Here is a 22,143-nt window from a genome sequence, read left to right as displayed (position 1 = left end):
AAAATATAGAATAGTACTGGATCCAGGACTGACCTCTGCAGGATCCCAATAGATACACCCTCCCAGTTTGCCAGCGAGTCAGTGATAACTACTCTGTGAGTATGGACCAGTTTTGCACCCACCTTATAGTAATTTCATCTAGACCGCTTTCCCTAGTTTGCTCTGAGTTTGCAGTGAAAAGGTCTAGTCCTACTTTGCTCCAAGGTCTGTGGGGGATGCAGTGTATTTTAATGGTCCCTTTTTGGTGCTTGGCCTGCGTTTCCCCAGATGTATCACAACTGCTCTCCAAGTGTCAGATATCCTTCGTCATGTTTGGCTGGCACATGATGTCTTTGGCATCCCAGATACAGGCGGCTGTTTCAGAGTGGCTCTGGATTCTTGAGAGAGTTTTTGGTCTCAAAAATCTGGGCATCATGATGCTATCTTGGATGCTCAGCCCAGCTCCTTAGCGCTAGCATTCTTGGGTGGTAGATGGCGCTTCTCTCCTGGTGTCTGGCCATCCTGACAGAACAGCGGACATGAGTACTGCCAAGTCTTGTAAAGTTTGTTTGCCGCCTTGAAACTAACACACGCCTTGCTTGGTCAACGCTTTCTGTGTCTTTCCATGATTTTTGTATTGCTATCAGATTGAGGATTTCACATTCTTGTTCAGTGACCATATTTTCATGCTCCAAGGCTTGCTCTGGATAAGAAGCTAGCTATAAACATCTAAGTCCCTGTCTTGTGGCTTGCAATGCTACAATTTACATGTATTTTCAGTAGCAGAGGTGAAGGCATTTTAAGGCCACTAGAAATGATTTTTTTAAAATGCTCTCCAGTGGTTTATGGTCGTTTTCTACTTGAATGGTTTCCCATCCTTGAACATACTGGTCAAACTCTTGACACGAAAACACTATTGCAATACATTGCTTTTCAATTTAAGCACATCTCTGCTCAGTTGGTGATACTGACCATGACACAGAACTACCAGCTGTCCCTTTTATATGTGTGATGTTCCAAGCCTCATCTCACTGGCCTCACATTATATGGTTGCCTCTTCATTCACACTGGGGTATTTCAGGATGGGATAACTGGTCACCAACTCCTTGTGGTGACTGCAGTAGCCATGTGCATAATGCCTCCTTGCCCAATAGCCACCAATGTCCAAGCTCAGACACTGGAACATGAAACACAAGCAATATTAGTGAAAATAGTGGTGTAAAAACACAGCATAGACACTCTCAACCCTGTACTATGCAGTGTTTTGTAATAAAACGAAGTGACAGAGAATTTTCACCGGGTCACCTAGACTTAGTTTGAGACCCCGGGGGAAAAAACACAAAGGAATTTTCAAACCATCCCATATCACACGCGATTCTGAACTCACTCAAAAGCACATTCATAAGATGAAGTTATTTTTATGTAACAGAGGTAAGAGAGCAGAGCGGCCTGCGACATTTTTTCCAACATGCTTTTCAAGTAGTGCGATAACAAAAGCGATTCAGAAACAAAAATTGGGAAAATACCAGTAACCTTAGCATATAAGGTCTGTTTCTTTATATAAATCCTTTGTTCTACCTGCCCTTGTTACTGAGATTAGTCTGGACGTTGTGGGAAGGTAAATGCAGAGAAATGTAACGCTCAATCAGCATAGCAATGGCTTTGTTCTATGAAGGAGACGGCGTGATAGGGAATATTGTTTTTCAGACTTGAAAAGGTCAGAATGAAAAGCCAACGGATGCATTTGAAGGTGGTGTTGAAATAGGCGTGTTTCATGTTTGTAACACAGAAATTTATTGTAGAGAGATGTGACTTTTGCTTGATTTATTGGAAGCTAGATGGGCCAGATTCTCATCGACACTAAGCCCACTTGACACCACATGGCCAGTATAAAGGGGCCTTAAAGTGAGTATAAAGTAGGATGACCCGATGTCCCGATTTTATAGGGACAGTCCTGATTTTTGGGTCTTTTTCTTATATAGGCTCCTATTACCCCCCACCTCCTGTCCCGATTTTTCACATTTGCAGTCTGGTCACCCTAGTATAAAGAACATTTGTATTAACTACCCTACTGGGCTAGTCCATTGCTCAATACATCTCCTTTTCTGTTCCTGTGCTCAGGGACAGGAATCTGGTATGCTGCCATGAGGATGATGATGACTTTCTCTTTGTTTGACCCCCAACACACAATATTCTACGGCTCTGATTTCGTGGACCTGCAGGAGCCATCTCATTTTTGGCACCATGTTCAGTGTTCGAGCATAAAAAAAGAGAGCCAAGACAGTGCAACTTTCAGGCTTTATTCCTTTCTCCACATGTACTATTTTTCTCATTGAGCATTTTCTTAAAGTTCTCTAAGTTCCTAGACATAAGCATACAGTCTTACCATAACATTCATATTGGAAAGCTATGGAAATAGCCCTTTTCTCACATTTGAGATAGCAACATTAAACATGAACACCATAATAGAATGTTAAATATTGATGCATATTATGCTTTCTTAAAATCTCTCTCATCATATATATAACTTAAAACAACTCCTTTTCTCTTAGGTTGGGAACTAAGGTATTTTCCTCTTATTGCACAAAGTCCTGTGTATACTTGCAGGCAGTTTGATGTTAGAGTCGGGGTGTGTTTTGCGATGACAAGAGATTGCCCTGCACTTGGTTCTTCTGGTGGAGTGGTGTTTTAAGAGTCTGTTCCAATACCTATTGGTCACTTAGCCTGTATTCCTCCTGTGTCCTGCTGATCAAGTCTCAGCTGTGTGTGTAATTCACTGTACATTGTGTCCATTTTTATGTCTTGTGATCATAATGGGTGTATGTATTTGCAGCATCTGTGAAAGACATGCCCCTTCACTCCTATGCCATATGAACAAAGATTTACCTGCTCAACACCTGTAGCTTATTTCCAGCTTCATTATGGCCTAGTCAACCCTGGGCTAGTCAATGTTTCAGATGGTGCCGTAAAAATCCACAGGACTAGAACCTGGGTCTTTAGAGCCTAGGACAGCTGATATTCCTACATCGCCACAAGGAGGCTACATAGAGCTATCTACAAGGAGCACTGTAGAATTAGGTCCCTCAGGAAGTCCCGCCCAAAGGGTTGAGAGAGACAGCACTCTGCAGCCTTCTAATTGGCCCATGCACATTATTTAACCCTGCACAGTGCTCCAGGAAGATGTTTGGGCAACCATACAGATCATGGGCTTGCTGTGACTTCAGAGTTCACCTTGTTTTCTGATCTCTGGTCTCTGACCCCAGCCTGACTCTGACCCTGCCTCTTGCCTCCTGATTTGAGCATGGTAACCACCTCTGGTTTCTGACCCTGGCCCTTACCTGTTGATCCTGGCTCTAGTAATTACTCTGATCCCTGCCCCTACTGCCTTGTGGCTACCCTTGACTACTTGTGGACACCAGTCCAGCTGTGACTGCTAGACCAGACCAGACCAGACCAGACCACTTATGTCCCGATCCTTTACAAGTGCCAGTTAAGATGGTGCTTTTGTGATAGGAACTAGGCTGACACCTGCTAATTCATTTCACACAGGCCACCAAAAAGCTGTTAGAGAGGTCATATGACTTACTCGATGTCACCCAGCAAATCAGTGCCAGAGCTGGAAGCAGAACCAGGACTGTAGGAGCCCAATTTTCAGCTGGTATTATAAGTGCATCTCTATTGACTTCAGTGAAGTTTTGCCCATTTGCACCAGCAAAGAATTTGGAGTTTGACTCCTTGTCCCCCACTCCACACGTTTCCCAACATCCCCCTATTAGACAGATGGCACCATTGGTCTTTGTTTTCTGGCTGAGTTTAAACACTGGGAGCGTGAAACACTAGCAGTGCTAGTGAAAATGGTGTTGTCAAAGCATAGCATAGAGACCCCCAAGTCCCTGTGCCCTGAAACATTTTGTAACAACTTGTAAAATGAAATTATAAAGAATTTCCACCAGGTCATCTAGATTTAGTTTCATGAGACTCTGGAAAAAACCACAAAGGACCATTTCACACGCTGGGTCTGAACTCACTCAAGAGCAGATGAATAAGATGTAGGCAATTGTTTCAAATTATTTTTATCTAATGGATGTGAGAGGACAGAGCCTCCTGGGAAATTTTTCCCAACATGCTTCTCAGATAGTGCAGTAACAAAAGCAGTGTGCAAAAAGATGTACTGGAGAAAATACCAGTAACCTTAATGTATAAGGTCTGTTGCTTTATGTAAGTCCTTTGTTCCACCTGCCCTTGTTACTGAGATTAGTCTGGGGATCCATTGTTCTCCCTGTCCACTGCAGGTAGAACAAGAAGTAATGGCCTTAATCTACAGCAAGGGAGACTTAGGTTAGATATTAAGAAAAGCTTTCTAGCTATCAGGGTAGTTAAGCTTTGGAATAAGCTTCCAAGGGAGGTATTGGAATCTCTGACATTGGAGGTTAAGAACAGGTTGGACAAACATCTGTCAGGGATAGTCTAGGTTTATTTGGTCCTGCGTCAGTGCAGAGGGCTGGACTAGATGACATCTTGAGGTCCCTTCCAGCCCTGCATTTCTATGATTTTATGATTGTGGGAAGGAAAATGAGGAGAGATGTGAAGGTCAATGAAGGCAACAGTGGCTTTGTACAATGAAGGATACAGAGTGATATGAAATATTGTTTTTCAGGCTTGGATAGGTCAGAATTCAAAGCCAGTCTATACATTTGAAGGTGGTGCTGATACAGGCGCTATCAAACAGATATAGCACAGACCATAAATTTTACCCAAATGCCCCTATGTTGAGCCCAATGACTTTAGTTAAACTAAAACTTTTTAATCCTCGGGAAATGAAACTGTGGTGTGCCACAGGCAGAGACGAAAGCATCACCAATGCCTATGATTCCTGCAACGGCAAGAAATTGATTAGGTGAGACATGCCTAGCTGTTCCCAGCAGGTGATCCACACCCCATGCTGCAGAGGAAGGTGGAAATGTGAAGCATGGCTTCTACTATCAATAATATTGTAATCATGCTTAGAGGACTCAGTCAGGACTTAGGCACTGGTTGCACATTGAGGACAAAGACAAAAAGGCGGTGCTTGAATCAGTATTTAACTTTAATCCTTTTTTCCCCTTCCAAAAATAAATGGTAACAGACAGAGAACAAGTAATGTGGAGTCTTATTAAGAATGCATCCACAGTAGTTAGTAGAGATGGGCCCAAGCTGTGGAGTTCAGTAACCAGACCAGAATCTAAATCTCCCCAAGGTTGAGGTGATCTTTGGAGTTGATAGCCCAGCCCAGCCCAGCAAGAGCTGAAATAAAGTCTGGGTCTGAATCTAATTTCCAACTTCCTCCGTGCTCCAAGGGTGTTCAGGTCTGAAATTGCGCACACTCAAAACACACCGCTTCACTTGCAAACTAGGTCACTGCAGAGTGTGCAAAGTATTCCGCTTCCTGCACCGCAGTTACCTTTTGTCTGCCCACCTGCATTACAGGGGCCAGTGACTATGCTGGACGGGCTGGGACGGAGCATGGGGCAAGCCAACATTTTGCTGTGCAATATGCCACTCCACTAAGAAATCCTTTTGCTTTGCTCGGGTGTTCACCTCATTTCAGATCCGTCAGGCAGACTTTCTCCACGGCCCCAAAATGGTGAGGAAGAGAAACAATAAGGTGTTGGCCCTACTGAGGTACAGTAGACAATTCTGAAGGGAAAAAGAGGAGAGATGCCACAGGACTGTTTGACTGTGCATTGAGTATTAGAGCAAGGGGTACACACTGATTCTATAAAAGGGCCAGACTTATGGAAGGAGAGTGATGTTTCTTTCCACTGAGAATAATCAAGCCATAGAGCAGAAGCTCCAAGTCAGCCAGGGAGCACATGGTGTATGTCAATGTATCTTCATAGAAAGGAGTTAGAAAATTATTGACATGATTGAAATACTGCTTGGTACGATGGCTAGCTGCACTCGTGGAGGAGGAGCCAACATTGGTTTCCTGGTGATTTTCTGTGTTCTTGGTATAAAGACAATTGTAATCTGCATAACTAGAGTCTGGTATGGCTTTGTGATGTACTTTTGGGGGTTAGAATTCCTCTTTCTCTTTTGCACTTCTTGCCCATTCTGCCACTCTCTGCTTTCTCCCATCAATATTTCTTAGTTTTATCCATTATCTGCTGACTTTTTGCTTCATTTTTATATATAGTAGATTTCAAGCCTAGATTTTCATAAGCAAATGTACCATGCCATGGGTACATAGGGCACTATATTAATAACATGTAATAAATATTATTGCTATGCTGGGGTTTGGTTGAAATTGTTGGGTGTGATAGCAGGCTTCCATTCAGGCTAAACCAGGGAACAAATGTCCCTTTGTTTAGTGGTAGAAGGAACAATGGAAAACCAACACCCAATGACTAGACTGCATGCTACCCTGGGCAGTGGCTGGGCCATGTGGTCCAAGGGCTTTCTCATGGATCTGAGAACAAACACAGAGTTGGAGATTACTTGGCTTGCAGTTGTGTGTGAGAGAAGCAGCAGAAATACCAGTGGAGCAGACAGAGAAGGAAGCAAAGACACAGCCAGAGACACGTGTGTGCTGTGACTGTGGGAAAAGATCAGACAGCTTTTGGGCAGAGTGCTTGCTGGAAAGAAGTTGGGACTGGGAGCAGAGAAACTGACTCATGCTGTTTTGAGTCCTACTCTGTTTAAGGAAACAGAATTTGTACATTGTTTGTAAATAAGCATGAAAGGTACCTGACTCTATCATCAATTTCTCCTCCTAACCGAAACAACCTGTCAGACCCTGAATTTTGGCTAACTGCTTGGGCCAAAAGGGGCAACATTATTAATAATAAAGCTTTCTCTGTTCATTCCCTGGTCTAACCATATAATGGTGAAGCCTGCCAGTATTCCTAGTGTTCCAGGTCTTTAGGCAGGTAGGGTCGCATGGAGATTTCATGAAGGCTTTAATTCAGCCTGGAACATACTGGGAGTAAGTGAAGAAGGACTAGTGGAATTACTTTTATTGTCTATTTCCAAGGAGGCTTTTAAAGATATAATGTTATTGTGTGCAAAGAGGGTGTCTACTTGTTCCGGGCTGAATCTTAATGCCATAATGCAAAACAACACCTAGCTCTTACATAGCACTTTTCATCTGTAGCTCTCAAAGCACTTTACAAAGGAGGCCAGGATCATTATCCCCATTTTACAGATGGCGAAACGGAGGCCAGGCGAGGTGGGGTGACTTGCCTAAGGCCACACAAAAAGTCAGTGGCAGAGCTGGAAACAGAGGCTGGCCAGTGCTTTATCCAGTAGGCCAGAGTGTCTCCTTTAAGCTTCCTTCTCAGCAAGCCAGGAAAGGGGAGCAGTCTCCCTCTTTCATTTCAGGTACCATAATAGTGGGAATGTGTATCACAAAACTGTTTATCTAATGGCTGTTTAATCTATGTTGCCCAATAGGCCAAACTCTGCTCTGTTACCCCAGTGCTACCTTTGTGCGTATGCAGTGACAGAGACCACACATTGTTATTTTAATGCAATGCGCGTTTATTGATCATTCTCTCGTCTGAGGTCTGCACCTATTGCCATGAGGTCTGCGAATCTAGTGGGGGTTCTTTTCATGCCCAGTTGCAGCAGGAGCAGCTGGAGTCGAAGACGAGGCTGGCCTGGCAGAACTGCAGGTAGGTTTTCCCGCTCACGCAGTGGTAGAACGCGTTGTTGTTACTGGGATCTGGGTAGAGGCCACTGGCTCTGCCGGAGCAGAAGTTGCTGCTGCTACTGCCGCCGCTGGAGCTTCCGCTGCCTTTGGAAGGGGCAGCCGTGGCTGGTTGGTTAGCACTGGTACCCAGGGTGGTTGCTGGAACCTTGCAGTCTGAAAGAAATAAATGCAAAGGGAGGCATTAGAGCGTGCTTTTTTCTAAGCATCTGATGCATGGCGGTAGACGTGCCTCTCGAGGAGGAAGTTGAAGGAGGGCAGGGTAGCAGCTTCACAGAGGTGTTTGGGAAGGTTTTTCCTTGCACGGAGGATGTGGAAGCAAGTGCAAAGGTGCATATGGAATAAGGCAGTAAGCTGGTGCTGAAGGCTGGTTTCACTGGCCGAGCAGAGGGAGCAACACAACAGGATGCGAGAGCAGATAAGAAGATAAGGAACAGAGCCGTAAAGGGCCTTCAAGGGGAGGACAAAAAGCTTGACTTTGGTGTAGTGGAGAAGGAAGAACTAGAGGAGGGATTCAGAGCAGGGGGCTGGCATGGTCAGAATGACGTGCCAGGAAGATGGTCTCAACAGCAGAGAGGGAGAGGTGGGTGTCAGCATGGCCAGAGAGGAGGAGATTGCAGGAGGTGAGACAGGAGGAGATGCAGGCCTGGAGAAGAGTTCAGAGGAGTGCTGGTCATCTCACTCCATGCACTGGGGTGTTACTTACTAGGGGTGGTGATGCCCAAGGCAGATTTCAAGGAGTTCATCAGAGGGTATTTGCCTTCTCCACAGAATGTGCCAGTGAAGTCGTCCAGATCAATAGCCCAAACCATGGCACCTCCAAAATTGTTCTCCAACAGCCACTTTGCCTGTGAGGGAAGATTTTTAAGCAGAGTTGTAAACGCATCAGTAAAGCTACTCTAAACCATATCTTATCTGAAGGTTTCAGGGCCTGAGCCTACAGTCTTTGCTCCCATTAAAGACTGGACGTCAATGGGAATAGAATAAGGGCTGCAAGCTAAGTCTTTAAATAGCAACAGATCCTGATGCAAAGTCTATTCAATGGGCTTTGGGTCAGGGAACTAGAGCAATATGTACTGGATGTAAATTGTGCACTTTCTCCCAAGGTGTTAACATCGTACAGTGCTGGCACCCCGATCATTTCCTGCCTGAGCCTAGGAACCTGTAAGGAATATCAAGGGTCTTGGTTCACATCCAGTCCTGAGAAGCGTGACTAAACAGAGGGGAATTCACTCTTATCTCTGTAGATATTGGGATCCTCTAGGCTGAGGAAGAAGCAGTGTGGAGATCCTGTAAGACATTAACTGGCAAGGATCAGTATGGAATAGTGGCCTCTGTCCCACTCTCCAGAGAGCAGTGTAGCTCTGTAGCCCAATACAGGCGTGAAAGCCCTGACCCGGAGCACAAAGAGATGACAGACAACAGATTTACCTTGATGGCGAAGCTCTTAGGGTTGTCATAGCCGATCCACTGATTTCCTTTGTAGGCGTAAGGGACTTTCTGAGGAGCGTTCCACACGATGGTGGCTCCACTCTTCAAGAAGGTACAGACCTGGGACATAAAAATTGTTTGTTAAGATGGTCTATCCTAACTGATCTAGAGACCTATATCTGACTGTCTCTTTGGACTGACCCAGCACACTGCATCCCATAGGTCCGACCAGGCTAGTTTGAATGTTCAGGAATACCACCAGCTGCAGACATCGACTGGAGGTCTCCCTCCTGCTGTCAAGATGCCACTGTGATTCAGAACCTCATGTCACTAACATTGCATTAGGAAAAGGAGAGGGTCTCTTAAAAACCCTGGGCACTGCTTCCTGTCTCTTGTTCCCTGATTCCTGCTCCAACCACTAGGCCTGACTCCCGTCGCAGTCATTAGGCTTGACCACTCTCAACCGGGTTGTGACAGGGCGACAATTCTGCAGTCTCTGGTGGAATTGCAAGGCTGCCGGTGTGAATCAAGACTGAACATTATTATTTAGTAGTAGTTGTATTGTGGTAGCACCTAGGAGCACATTCATGGACCAGGGCCCCATTGTGTTAGATGCTGTATAAACACAAAGATGGTCCCTGCCCTAAACAACTTACAGCCAAAGTAAATATGATCATGGTTCCACCCAATGAAGGGGTTACAGTCTGCTGGCAAAACTATCCGAACTCACCAGAGCAAACAACCCCTAGAGCATCTAAGTAACATTTTTGTGATGATGGCCTAAGCTCATGTGTGTTATAAAACGTGGCTGTGTCATTCTGTTCCTGAGTGTCTCTATCAGAAACGTTGTTTTTGCAGACATGTCCTCCAATAAATATACTGTGCGAACTCCCATAGCTAACAACCATTCTGATTTGCTGCACCCATTTTCATAGTTTTACCTCAAAGTAGGCCAGAGTCCCGGCTGACTTGGTGTAGGCTCCCGCGGCACCTGGGCCGGAGGTTGGGGCATCCAGGCCATGGTTGGAAGGGTCGCTGAGGGTGAAGGTGCGGGCATAGGCTCCGAATCCAACCATCAGCTTCTCAGCTGGGGCACCATTGTCCTTCCAGTAGTTCATGGCATAGTCCTAGAGGAGACAGCACAGTGATCCAGTCAGAAAGATGTTCCCAAGTCATGGGAATCATAGAATCATAGAATATCAGGGTTTGAAGGGACCTCAGGAGGTCACCTAGTCCAACCCCCTGCTCAAAGCAGGCCAATCCCCAATTAAATCATCCCAGCCAGGGCTGTCAGGAGATGTTCCCAAGCCATGGGAACTAACCTCCTCCCCCAGTGGAATGATGTGATGGGAGAAAGAAAAGAGCACCTGCCTTTCTGTGTCATTACTCACCACATTGAAGTAAATGTAAGAGCCTTGGTCAGCAGGCCCTGCAAAGAGAGGGCTGTTTTCCCCTGTGAACCCTTCCCAGGAGCCCCTCATGTCGTAGGTCATCACATTGATCAAGTCCATGTACCTTTTGAGGAAAAGCAAGTGACCAAAAATATCATTCTCGGGGTTTATTTCCCCACCTTTGAAGGCTGTGCACTGAATAATGACCCCATCTAATGCCGTCAGCCAGGATGGATGGCTTCAGGGCTCCCAGCCAGTTGTATTTTAAAATTACAAACAGTGCATTGCTGAGTCAGAAGTCAGACTCCCCCTGTGTGTAACTCTGCTGAACCTAGTGGATTTTCATCATTGGTGAAATCTGTCACAGAGTGGACCTAAGAAATGACAGAGCATGGGGGGCGGCGGGGGTGTGTGTGTCACAAATTGCATAGGTGAGAGCTGCTGAAACCGGATTGTACAGCTCTGCATTTTACTGTGAAACCTTATAGAAGAAAAGTGAGCACTTGTGCTGGCTAAAACAAGCAGAAGTTTGCAATTGATAGAACAACAGGAACTTGAAGTGAGAGGTGAAAGAGCACGTGTGAACCTTTACCATTGGCCAATTCTAGCCCCACATGCCCTATTAGAATCTCCCACTTAAACCTTATGTAGAATCTTCCCGGCTGTCCTGTGTAATAGCTACTTTCTTCCGTCTGCAAGAGCTGGATGGAACTCTCTGCCTGAAGGCACATTCTGACAAAGCACATGTTACTGGTGTCAGGTGCTTTTCTCTTGATTTCCACGGCACCAGTTTCCCTTCATTGTTTAGCTTGGCTGAGTGGTTTCCCACTGGGCTTAGGAATTAACGAGACACTTACTTGGACATCTGTGGGATCTGGTAAGCAGTTTCGATAGTGCCTTTGCCACCCGACACAGCTGCGGAAATCAACAGCCTGGGTTTGTTGATCTGAGCAGCCTCTTGCTCGAAAGCTTCATACATTTCCTGGAATACACCACACCAGGGTCTTAGCGCTAAGGAGAGGTCGAACATCGCCAGCTTTCCCATGCTGAAGGTTGCGATAAAGAACTGACTGATTTTGGAGGAAAAGATTTCCCAAGTCATTCAATATTTGTCAGAGGAATGGATTTGTGTGTGCACATGCTGTATCGCTTGCTAACTTGGATGGCCTGGGAATTGGGATGAAATGCTAGCAAAAAGAAAGGCTGACCTGCAGCAAGACGGTGAAAAGCTGCTGGGTATCAGCAGGGCTGCCTCTGTTGCCAGGGTATTCCCAGTCAATGTCCAGCCCGTCAAAGTCGTACTTGCGCAGGAAGGTGATGGCGGATTGGATGAAGGTCTGGCGGTTCTCAGCAGAGGAAACCATGTCAGAAAACCTGAAAAGACAAAAAGGCAACAGCTAAATGGTGAATTTCAAACATGTGAAACAGCAAATGACAGTGTAACATGTTTGTAAAGCATGCTAGTGGCTAGTCTACAGAGAGGATAACAGGCTACTACTGTCACCAGTTAATAGAGCTACTCATTTAGCTGAAGTGGTAGAGGTCAAAGATTTGGTGCTGAAGGTCTGAGATTCTTACCCTGCAGAAAGCCCATAGTGAAGGTTGTTAAAGTAATATAGGAGCTTCACATTGCTTGGCATATTACAACGTCCAATAAAGAATGGGTGAAGAGCATCATTATTTAATGTTGAGGCTTCTCCGATTGCTTCTGCCTAATCCCTCTCCTTCCCACTACAGGAGAAATGGAAATCTAGCAGAACGTGAATTGGATGCAGAACCACTGTGCAATCTGGTTGCGGATAATGCAGTGAAAGGTCATCTCCTGAATGACCCCATTCCCAACCAGTGTTTCTCATGCAGCACTCCACTATGGAGTGGAAGGTAGGAAGGACCTGGTTAGAGGTACGTGCTGTGTAAATATACAGGTCAGGAAGTAGAAATTAGTGGCAAGGAGGAAGGGACTGCGGTGCAAGAGAAAAAGAAAGAAGGGGGAAAACATACATTCAGGCTGGATACAGGGTCCTTACTTTTGGGTCCCGAAATTCCAGCCTCCGACAGACAGCAGGGTTTTCAGGTCAGGATTGCTGTGAACAAATGATTTTAAAGGACATTCAATAGCAACAGAGATTATGGTAGTTACTCAAATTCCTTTGGACATAATGGACCAGATTCTGCTTCAGTTACAGCCATGAAACCCCCCAGAAACCAATGGAATTACACAGGGGAATCTGAGAGCAAATTCGGAATAGTATTTTCTTTCCACTTCCTCTCCTAATCTGTTGTCCAGTGTTGAACAGTTGTTTCATCCCATCCCACCCCACCCTTGGCTGCATTTCAGTGGTGGATGCAGCGATCCCTGCGTATCGTTCGACTTAAAAACTGCTATACAATCTGCAGAGCTCTGTGGGATCCTTTGGGAGTGGGGGTGTGTGTGTGTAAAAACACTGTGTAATTATTGTCATCACTGAGAACTCACAAACTCATTGAATAAAATAGCGCTTACTAGGTCTTGAGTCCATTGATGCCAGCATAGAGGGCCACATCATTCCATTCGGTGGTCTGGATCTGGTTGTTGGCCATGCCAGCAAAGGCATAGATCACGTGAGTGCATAGGCATGGATCAAGATTTTCAGGCATGTAACGTGCAATTCCAGGTCTGTACTGGCACCAGTTGGTGAAGTAGCAGACAATGTTGGTAGATGAGCCTGGAATTTAGAAGGAGAAGATTGGGGCATGTGTCTTGGTTATTAGATAACATGCAGGGTGAGCAGGTGGGGCTATGTTTTTCAGCCCCCTGTGAGTCAGACGTGAAAATTATGAGTAAAAACACACATGTGCACTTACCCAGCTGCACGTGCAGCAGAAGGGCCAGACCTAGTGAAGGAAAGGAGAAGTTCCATCATGAATTGCTCAGACACAAAACCAAGGTAGGTGATTCTCTAGCAGCCTGCTCTTACCCCAGAGAGCAAGCTGGAGCCCTTCAGAGTTAAGCAAGAGATGGACAAGATAAGAATTCCACCAACTTGCAGCATTTTCAGCTGCCTATGGTCCTTCCCCTGTGTATTGTGCTGCTGAGATGATAGACTGCCTACTAATTTCCAGTTCTTTTCAGCTCTTTGGGATGTAAAGAGCCATCCCACTATCAAGCCTCCTGCAATGCTGAACACTTGCCACTGTATGCTGAGATCTCAGAACACTTGCCTTGCTTGCTACTTACAGGAGGTAGGGAAGGGTGGTACTGTAAGGCAGGATAGGATCACAGGAGTTAGTGATGGACAAGGCCTACTAGATCATCAGGTTTACTCCCCTAGCTAGAGCTAGATCTAGGGCTAAGATCAGAGATGAGTCAAAGTTTGTCTAACTTATTCTTCCAGCCTCCTAGAGTTCCTCCATTTTTGACTCTCTCTAGACTCCTTGGCACTGAGCAGTCTAACTCCATTACTCCTGACTTAAATGTATGCAACTGCGAGAGGAGTCAGGCTGCCCTAGACTTGCACCTAATTACTGAGGTGTAATTTTCACCTCTCCCTAATCATTCTTCAGTTTGGCCCAGGGAATCAAATGGAGTCTTGAATGTAACAAGGCATATCTTTATGAATAGGAGTTGCATTCATTTAAACAAGGGAAGAATGGGGTCCAGGATGTCTGTTACCTTATATATCACCTCTGAATTTGGCCTGGCAGAAGAAATATCCAATATTAAACTGATGCTAGATCTTATATATGTCTCTCATTTAATCACCTCTCTGTTTCTCATGCCATTATCCACTGCACTGTGTTACCGACCCATAGTAGTGCAAGACTTTTCTATAATAATCAATAACAATAATTTTATTCATTAAGTGTTATGTCCTCCCCAGGCCTCTCCCAACCAAGAAAGAGTTTACTCTGGTCCAACGCATTTTCTCTATTTCATCTGCTTTCTAGAAGAACATATGCTCTTAAATCTACAGCAATGAGGAGTAAGTAACTAAACAGATAGATGATAATACCTAGCTCTTGTACAGCACTTCTTATCAGAAGATCTCAAAGAGCTTTACCAAGAAGGTCAGTATCAATAGCCCCATTTTACAGATGGGGAAATCAAGGCACAGAGAGGTGATGTGACTGGCCCAACGTCATCCAGCAGCACAGATGGGAATAGAACCCAGGTCTCCCGAGTTCCAGAGCAGTGTTCTACTTTATCCACTAGGCCACACTGCCTCACATAGCTAGCTTTGTGAGACTAGGGAGATAATAGCTGGCTAGACAGACCGACATGGCTGGGAAGGAAATCTGTTTCATTACCGGAATTATTCTGTTTCTATAAATAACAAAGAGAAGAAGAAGTCCTTCCCTAGACTCACTGTGTAACTGAGTCTCTCAGGATACTCACCGATCAGAAGGAATAGCTTGCCCATTTTGTTGCCTGTGTACTAGCTTGGTTGAGCACTTGCCTTCCTTTTATAAGATGGTCTCCACTCCTCCTCAGCTACACATGTGACACCACTATGTGACCCCATCCCATACATTAAACAAAAGGTTAATCTGTAACTCCAGGTGGACTCAACTGAAGTAGTTACCTCACACCACCAGTTGCCTCCCACTGGGAGTAGTCCTTTTATTTCTAATCTCCAGTAATCAAGGTTGATGGATAAGAGGGTCTGGTTTGAAAGTGAAGTGCTGGATTCCCCCCCCCACCCGCCACAAAAGGTTAAATCCCGCCACTGGAAATCTCAACATGCTGGGTATTATGTAAGGAAACTGTAATAACCTCACAAATATATGTTACAGCAGGGAGCTTGCCAATGTAATGATAGGGGTCAGAATATCATGTAACCCAGGAGGAATGACATTGCAAGGGGCTCCGTAAGCCTATTTTCGGAGAGGAGCGATAACAGAGCAGCCCGGCAAACATGTTTGCCCTCTGCTGAATTTACTCTGTGTCTATCCCTTTTCCCATTATTTTGTGGCGCTCATTGGCTTGAGGGACCACTAGCTATGAGACATTAGTAGGTTCTGAAGGGAGACCCAGACAGAAGATGATGGTTGGCTCCTGGTGGTTGGAAGATTCCCAGGGCTCCAAAACGGGGGTGGGGGAAGGATGGAAGGCAGGAAATGGGGGAATAACCAACTCTACAATAACACTGGTCAAAAATTTTCAGATGGAACATTTTTCTCTCAGATCATGCCATTTTATCAAACTCAAAGCTTTCTGTGGGAACATATCAATTTTGGTGAAATTCCATCCAGAAAAGTCGTGTTTTGAGCTTATCAGAATGGAATGTTTCAATTTTTCATTTCAAAATGACTGAAAAAAGTCAAAAATAGAATGAAATTTTATTTAAAACGCAATGTTTTGAGTGACCTGACATGAAATTAAAAAAAAAAATCATTTCACGGGAAATTTCAATTTCCTTTTTATTTCCCCCCCCAATTCAGAATGAAAACAAATATAAAAATGCCAGAATTTCCTGCAAAATGGAAATTCTGAGTTTGACCAGCTCTGTCCTTCAGCCACGGTTATCACTTACTTTCAGTGAGCTTGTGGAAGAGTTTTCATGTGCCTGATTTGTTATGAGTGTTATTTTTGAGCTGAATTTCAACCTGGCTCCCAGCTAAAACAGCAAATGCTAACAGGAGTTATTCCAGAAACATCTTTTGTCTATTGTATGTATGTGAATCTATCTCTCACTTTACAAGAAAATAAAACGTGTTGTCCATTTACTTCTAAAGAGCCTTTCAGTGCAATATCACGATCCTTGGCAGAATTCGATATTTTTAAAATCATTTTGATATATATCAACTTTTATTTTTAAGCCTTTTTTCTATTTTTATCTATTTACATTTTCACAGTAGTGCAAAATTATGGGGTTTAAGCATTTTTTATTGTTATTGGTTTAAATTTTCACAGTTGTGGGAAGTCATGGGCAGGTCAGACAATAATTACTGACGTTGAGTACTAGGGTGGTGGCATTTTCCATTTAAATTTCTGTTGCAATACATTGTTTTTCTCCAAGCCTGGAGTAGTGAGTATACTTGGGTAGATGGAGTCTGCCCATTGAAAGTCTAAGGGGCACACATGGCAAACCTCCCACTCAGCAGATCCACTGGCAACCAGAAGAGGTTAATATGACACATGGTTTCCCCCAGGTGAATTATAGTTTACCAGTGGGTGACTGCTCCATAGATCTTTGATATACTGAACACAGAGAGCCATATCCCTGCTTTTACCAGTAGCCTGCTAGCTGCTTACCTCCTGAGCTCTAAAAGGAGACTGATTAGCCACTGCTTTCAATGGAATCCGTACTGGGGAACGGGAACTGCCAACATTCCTTTGCCTTTGGAAATCTCTTCCCAAGCATTCACTGAATCGACCAGGATAAGATTATGCTGAAGACCTTGATAAGATATAGTTATGGGCCAGCTGTGGAGTAACCCCAGATTGCAGAGAGGCAGTGAAGCTTATCTGTGGGGGGGGGGGGGGAATAATAATGGGGCTTGGGATGTGATAATCAGACTGCTTCAGCCCTTAATGAGCTTGTGTTTACAGAGCTGGAGGTTCCTGCTCCATTTACAATTGATTCTTGTGCTTTTCTGTGTTGGAGGCTTGAGGTGGACATTTTACCCACCATTATTTCTGAGGAAGAAGGAGGGGTAGGTGGGGAGGGGAGCAGTCCATCTCCTTTCCTATTGCTTCATTTAAATAGTTTTCACTCCCACTGTTTTGGTTCACTTGGGTGACACAATACACAGTGTAAGGTGAAAAAGGGTGAGGAGGGTGTTTGTGGTGCTCTCTGCCTTGGGCAATTCTGAGGTGAAGGGGCCCTGTTGTCCATGGCTTTATTACAAAACGAGAGGAGAGGAAACCACCAGTGGATGTGCTGGTGAAAGAGAGCGGGTATGCCACACATGAGTGTTATTTTTGAGCTGCATGAACGTTCCCCAGCATGTCTTCAAACTCTTTCCCCATCCAAAGAAAGAAGGCGAGACGGTCTTCCTCATAGTGCATTCATAGCTTCATACTCTGCCGGCTCAATTGCCGGAGCTCAGCTTTGCTTTCATAGTTCCTATTAGAGGATATGGTTTCTTCTGGCTGCAGAACAAGCCATCAAAGTCATCCAGGTCCACTGCCCAAATCATGGCACCTCCCAACTTGTTATTCTTCAAATACTGAACCTAACAGAGGGGGCAGGGAGAAAACGCACAAAGAACCTGATTAGGTGCAGGTGAGACACAATATTTGGACCCCTCCAGCCTCAGGCCTATGCAACTCTCAAGCAGATTCCCAAAAAAACAGTCCTGTCCCTTTAGCATTCCTCCTCTCCGACAGGAACAGGAGTGGCTCTTACAGGAACCCAGTGCTATTCAATGGAATTTACCATGCATAGACGGCCTTCCTTAGGTGAAGAGAAGTTTACAAGGCCAGGACCATGTTGCAGTTTATATTTTCTGCAATCAAAATATAAACACACCAGCTCAAGCTATCATAGTACAGCCATGTCAAGGTTGATTCTCCTCTCACTTGCCTTAGTGTCTCCTGACATCAGTGGCATTATACTGCTGCAGAACTGGTTAGAGCGAGAAGAGAATCAGGCCCATTCACTTTTCTGCAAGTACTGATGCATTCAGGAGTGAACCACCCTTAGAATAGCATCTGCTATTGGGAAACCAGGAGCCTGAGAGCTATGAAGTGTGGTTAGAGGGGGAAGTTATGGTGGAGAGTATCTAGAGTGGGTGGAAGTCACCCACAACAGTTCTAGAATAACCTGATAACATTTCCAGGAAGTTCCCAACTTGATCAAACCATCTGTCAACAAGGCTTTGTTTTGCAAGTACTTTCTATCTCAGCAACAGTGGAAGCTCATAGGATCCTCCCTACAACGATTATTTTTAACCAGATAATCCACATCTGCCTCAGATAATACCGACAGCATTTGGACAATACGAAGAGCTATCTGTCATGGGAAGATGGCCATCTGGACATGGCAGTTCTAAATACTTGACTCACCAATCTCTCTTAAACATAAAGATCCAAATTTGTCCCTTGGCACATTTTGCCCAGAGACGGCAATAACTCTTTTAAGTGTGGGACATATGCCTCCTGCCAGCTGCAGCAGCATTTGGCCTTTATCTTCCCATGGCCAGGTTTATTTGGAGCATCTCCCCCAGCAAAGACAGATCATTAAAACAGTCACGGGGGATCTATCAACAACACAGTCATCTTCCTTTTCTGCGCCTCTTGACTACTCTTGGACTGATTTGTCTTTCACTAGCATGGTCTTGAGCCAAACAGGAAGGGCGATCCTAGACGTACCTGTCGGAACCCGTTTTTCCTCCATCAATGGACAGGAGGGTCTTGAGGCTAGGATTCCTGAGGAGAAAAGGGCATGAAAGGAGCAGACGTTGGTTACACTGTCTGGCTTCCACCTCCAATAAACAGTGAGTGGAATCTAATGCTGGGCCAAGCCTGCTCAGTTATGGAAGGCAAGGCCTACACAGAGGAGAGTTCGGCACTCCCACCAGCACGACCCATTATTTTGTGCTGCGCTTTCTATTCAAACAAAAGCAAAAGGAAGAGACCGAGGTCCTAGATTTTATTCTTGTGTTTGCCAAGTTTTCTCTGTCACTGACTGTCTCTGCTCTAGTATTTCTATGCATATCTGTTTCTCATCCATCTCGGGTAGTTTTGTTTTGCAATAATATAAGAAGAGGTGTTTCTCATCCAGGACTTATTTATTTGATGAACCTCAAAAATGTGAGGCCATTTAGATAAATGATTCCAGTTTTGGCCTGTCTCTAATCACGCTCATCTTCTGGAGTGATGGATTTTTTTCAAAGGAGGCCTCCCCTTCAGCAATGCTGCAAACATGACCATCTTGGCTCCTATATCCAATGGACTTAGTCCTGGCTTTTGGATGTATCTGAGTGCTGGATTTGGCTCAATGGCAGTATTACCACTTCAAAATAAGTCCCTCCATACATCCACAGAAGTTGCCGTGGATAGAAGAACATTGCAGTCAGGAAGCAGGAATCGCCCCTGTTACCAGCCTCACTTGCTTTTCAGTCCATTGAAAGTTTCATAGTGTATGGCGTCGTTCCATGGAGGTAGTGATCTCATTTTCGCTTATGTTGGCAAAGGCATAAATGAGGTGGGTGCAGAGATGTGGGGGACAAAGTGCCCCTCGCCTGGCCTGTCCTGGGCCCAGTTTGTGAAGTAACAAACCAGTTTATAGGCAGAATCTGTGCAGACAGATAGGAAGGAAGCGGAGAGGGAGTCATTCAAAGGGTCTGTCTTCACGGCAGAGTTAGCTCAGATTCTTACCTGGGGGTTGCATGGAACCCTGCTTCCATCCACACACCCACAACCTTCTCATGTGAGTTTGGTGGTGCTTTTTACCCAGGCTAACTGGCTTGGCTGGTGGTATACCCTATAGCTTGGGTGCTACTTTCACTCGAGCTGGTAACCCTCCCACTTTGCAGTGAGGATGCCGGCTAAACCAACTGAGTGCTCATAGTCCTCCAATGCCTTCCCACAATTCCCCCCATGTGCTCATAAGGACAGACGGGTTCTCCTACAGTTCACTGGAAAGAATGATAGAGCAGTTCAGCTTAGTGCACCACAAAGGGCCATATCCAATTGTGGAAGAAAACAAGTCCTCACTCTGCGTTTGTTAGTGATGTGTGTTGCAGGGGAGGGGGCACACAAACTTGGGCAGGGCTTTGCAGTGTGACTGTTCAGACCTGGGCTAGGCTAACCTCTGCGTTCAGACCTGGCTGCCAATCATCTGTGTTAATTCTGCAGTGAGAACAGACTCAGACACTGTTAAGAGGTGGACTGTGGGCCAAATCCGGACCGCCAGATGCTTTTGAATGGACTGTGACATCTTTTTATTGACGTATTATTATAATTATTGTTGTTTCTGTATTTTCTCTGTAGTCTGGACCTTGACTGAGTAATTTGGACCTTGACAAAAAATAATTGATTATCCCTGGTTTAGGGCCTGAATCAAAGCATTCGGCAACAGGTCTGACCCCAAACTGGGTAGCAGCAATGAGGGCCACATAGGACTTCAAAGGTCCCAGTGTGTTTCTTCAGAACAAGCATTCTCTCTCAATCCAGCCTGAGCCTTTACCATGCAGCTGAGAAGGACATAGCAACTCACCGCACTGAAGAAAGAGGAAGGCAGCTAAACCTAAAGCAAAACAACAGGAGAGAAGTAAGTGATTATCTAATCCTCTGAGATCTCTGAATCTCTAATTTGCTGCTCCAGCAGATCAGCACCTTGACGAGATGCTGCCATGCATTAGATCTCAGGTCAGATATGCTCCTAGCAGCTAGCAATGTGTTTTGGCCAACAATTCCATACCCATGAGCTTTCAGAATGGAGCTGGCCAAAAAGGTTCCATTAAACTTTTTTTTTCCAATGGAAAACTGGCTTTTTTTTCACCCAACTGTCTGCTCTCCTTGGACCCCCCCCCCCTTTTTGAAAGCTTTTCAGTTTTAGATTTTTTTTAATTATTTTTTTTTTTTTTTGCTGAAAAGTCAAAAATTTCCATCGAAAAGTCCAACAAAATGATTTTTGTTTGGTTTTGTTGACATATTCTGCAGAAGCAAAACCCATTTTCCAACCAGCTTTACTCAATATTGATCTGACTAGAGATGGAAAAAAATATATAATATTGTGCAGCCCCCAGCTGCTCCTGGACTGGGGAGTTTCATTCTCTGGGACTGATTCTGCCTTCTTTTTTACACCAGTTTTAACCTGGAATAACTCCACTGGAATGAATGGAGCTGTACTGTGTCAAACAGGTGATAGAGGAGAATGAGATCCAGCCATGTACAAAGGACACATCTCCCTTCCAAATGTGCCTGACATCTGGGTAATTTGAGAAACAGACATCTTTTTGAACATGCATCCCTTTCCCTATGAAAAGGGACTGGGACCAATTCTTCACTGCCCTGCATCTTGAGTCGTCACTTTCACCTGTACAAGAAGGTGCACAGTTGGTTTCCAAGTTACAATTCATTCCCAGCTCCCATTTCACCCTTAGCAACATCACCAGCATGGAATCCCTCTATAACATCCAACTTATCTAAATATCCTGTATGTCAAGAACTCTCCAGTAAAACCCACAACAGTTCCAAACCCTAGTTCACCCTCACCAGACTTACCAGTCCAAACGAAGGTGTGACCCATGCTGGTTGCAATTGCTCTGCTTGTGGTGGCCCAGAGAATGGATCTGGGTTCTTCGACGTTCCTTTTATGGATCTGGCTGTTACACCCACCCCAATTTAGAGGAACTCAGCAGCCATGACATAAAATAGGAGAGACAAGTTCTTCCTCTTTGCCATGAAGGGATTTTCCGATCTGGGAATGACTGCGCAATCTCCTTTCAGGATGGGCGGAGGTGTTGCCATCCTGTTTTGTTTCCATTCTCCACATGCCTTTTGGGAAGTCACTCCCATAGGGAAAACCTGAAACAGAAAATTGGTTACCTTGCAGATCAGCACCTTGCCTTGAGGTCACATTGTTAATCAGTAGCAGAGCTACAAACAGAAGCCAGGAGTGCTGATTCCACAGTCCCCTGCTGTAACCACTACACAATATTCCCTGCACAGGATGCATTTGTTCACTGTTATCATCAACACTTTTCACTGTATATAATATTACA

General features: G+C 44.9%; 1 protein-coding gene across 1 annotated transcript; it reads right to left on the bottom strand.

Annotated features, from left to right (window-relative positions):
• Positions 1-7,522: 7,522 nt before the first annotated feature.
• LOC112118377 (acidic mammalian chitinase-like) lies at positions 7,523-21,719 on the bottom strand. Its single transcript, XM_024216658.2, has 12 exons — positions 21,644-21,719; positions 18,785-18,841; positions 13,333-13,362; positions 12,992-13,193; positions 12,516-12,572; positions 11,697-11,862; positions 11,346-11,470; positions 10,489-10,612; positions 10,039-10,224; positions 9,098-9,217; positions 8,373-8,514; positions 7,523-7,822 (listed from the first exon to the last, which is right to left on the bottom strand). The coding sequence occupies exons 1-12, from the start codon at positions 21,666-21,668 to the stop codon at positions 7,569-7,571; spliced, it is 1,488 nt and encodes a 495-aa protein (XP_024072426.2). The 5' UTR covers positions 21,669-21,719; the 3' UTR covers positions 7,523-7,568.
• Positions 21,720-22,143: the final 424 nt, after the last annotated feature.

This window comes from Terrapene carolina, unplaced genomic scaffold, assembly GCF_002925995.2.
Source record: "Terrapene carolina triunguis isolate 2854851 unplaced genomic scaffold, T_m_triunguis-2.0 Scaffold199, whole genome shotgun sequence".
NCBI classification, from domain to species: Eukaryota; Metazoa; Chordata; order Testudines; family Emydidae; genus Terrapene; species Terrapene triunguis.
The sequence above is the reverse complement of the archived record's forward strand: the minus strand, read 5'-3'. Positions and strand labels throughout refer to the sequence as shown.

Excerpts from the sequence above, each read along its gene's own strand:
- LOC112118377 (XM_024216658.2), bottom strand. The coding sequence starts at position 21,668 with ATGGGTCACACCTTCGTTTGGACTG. Across the intron at positions 11,471-11,696 it reads TTTTCACCGTCTTGCTGCAG|GAAATGTATGAAGCTTTCGA; the intron begins GTCAGCCTTTCT and ends GGTGTATTCCAG. Across the intron at positions 10,225-10,488 it reads CTTACATTTACTTCAATGTG|GACTATGCCATGAACTACTG; the intron begins GTGAGTAATGAC and ends TGTCTCCTCTAG.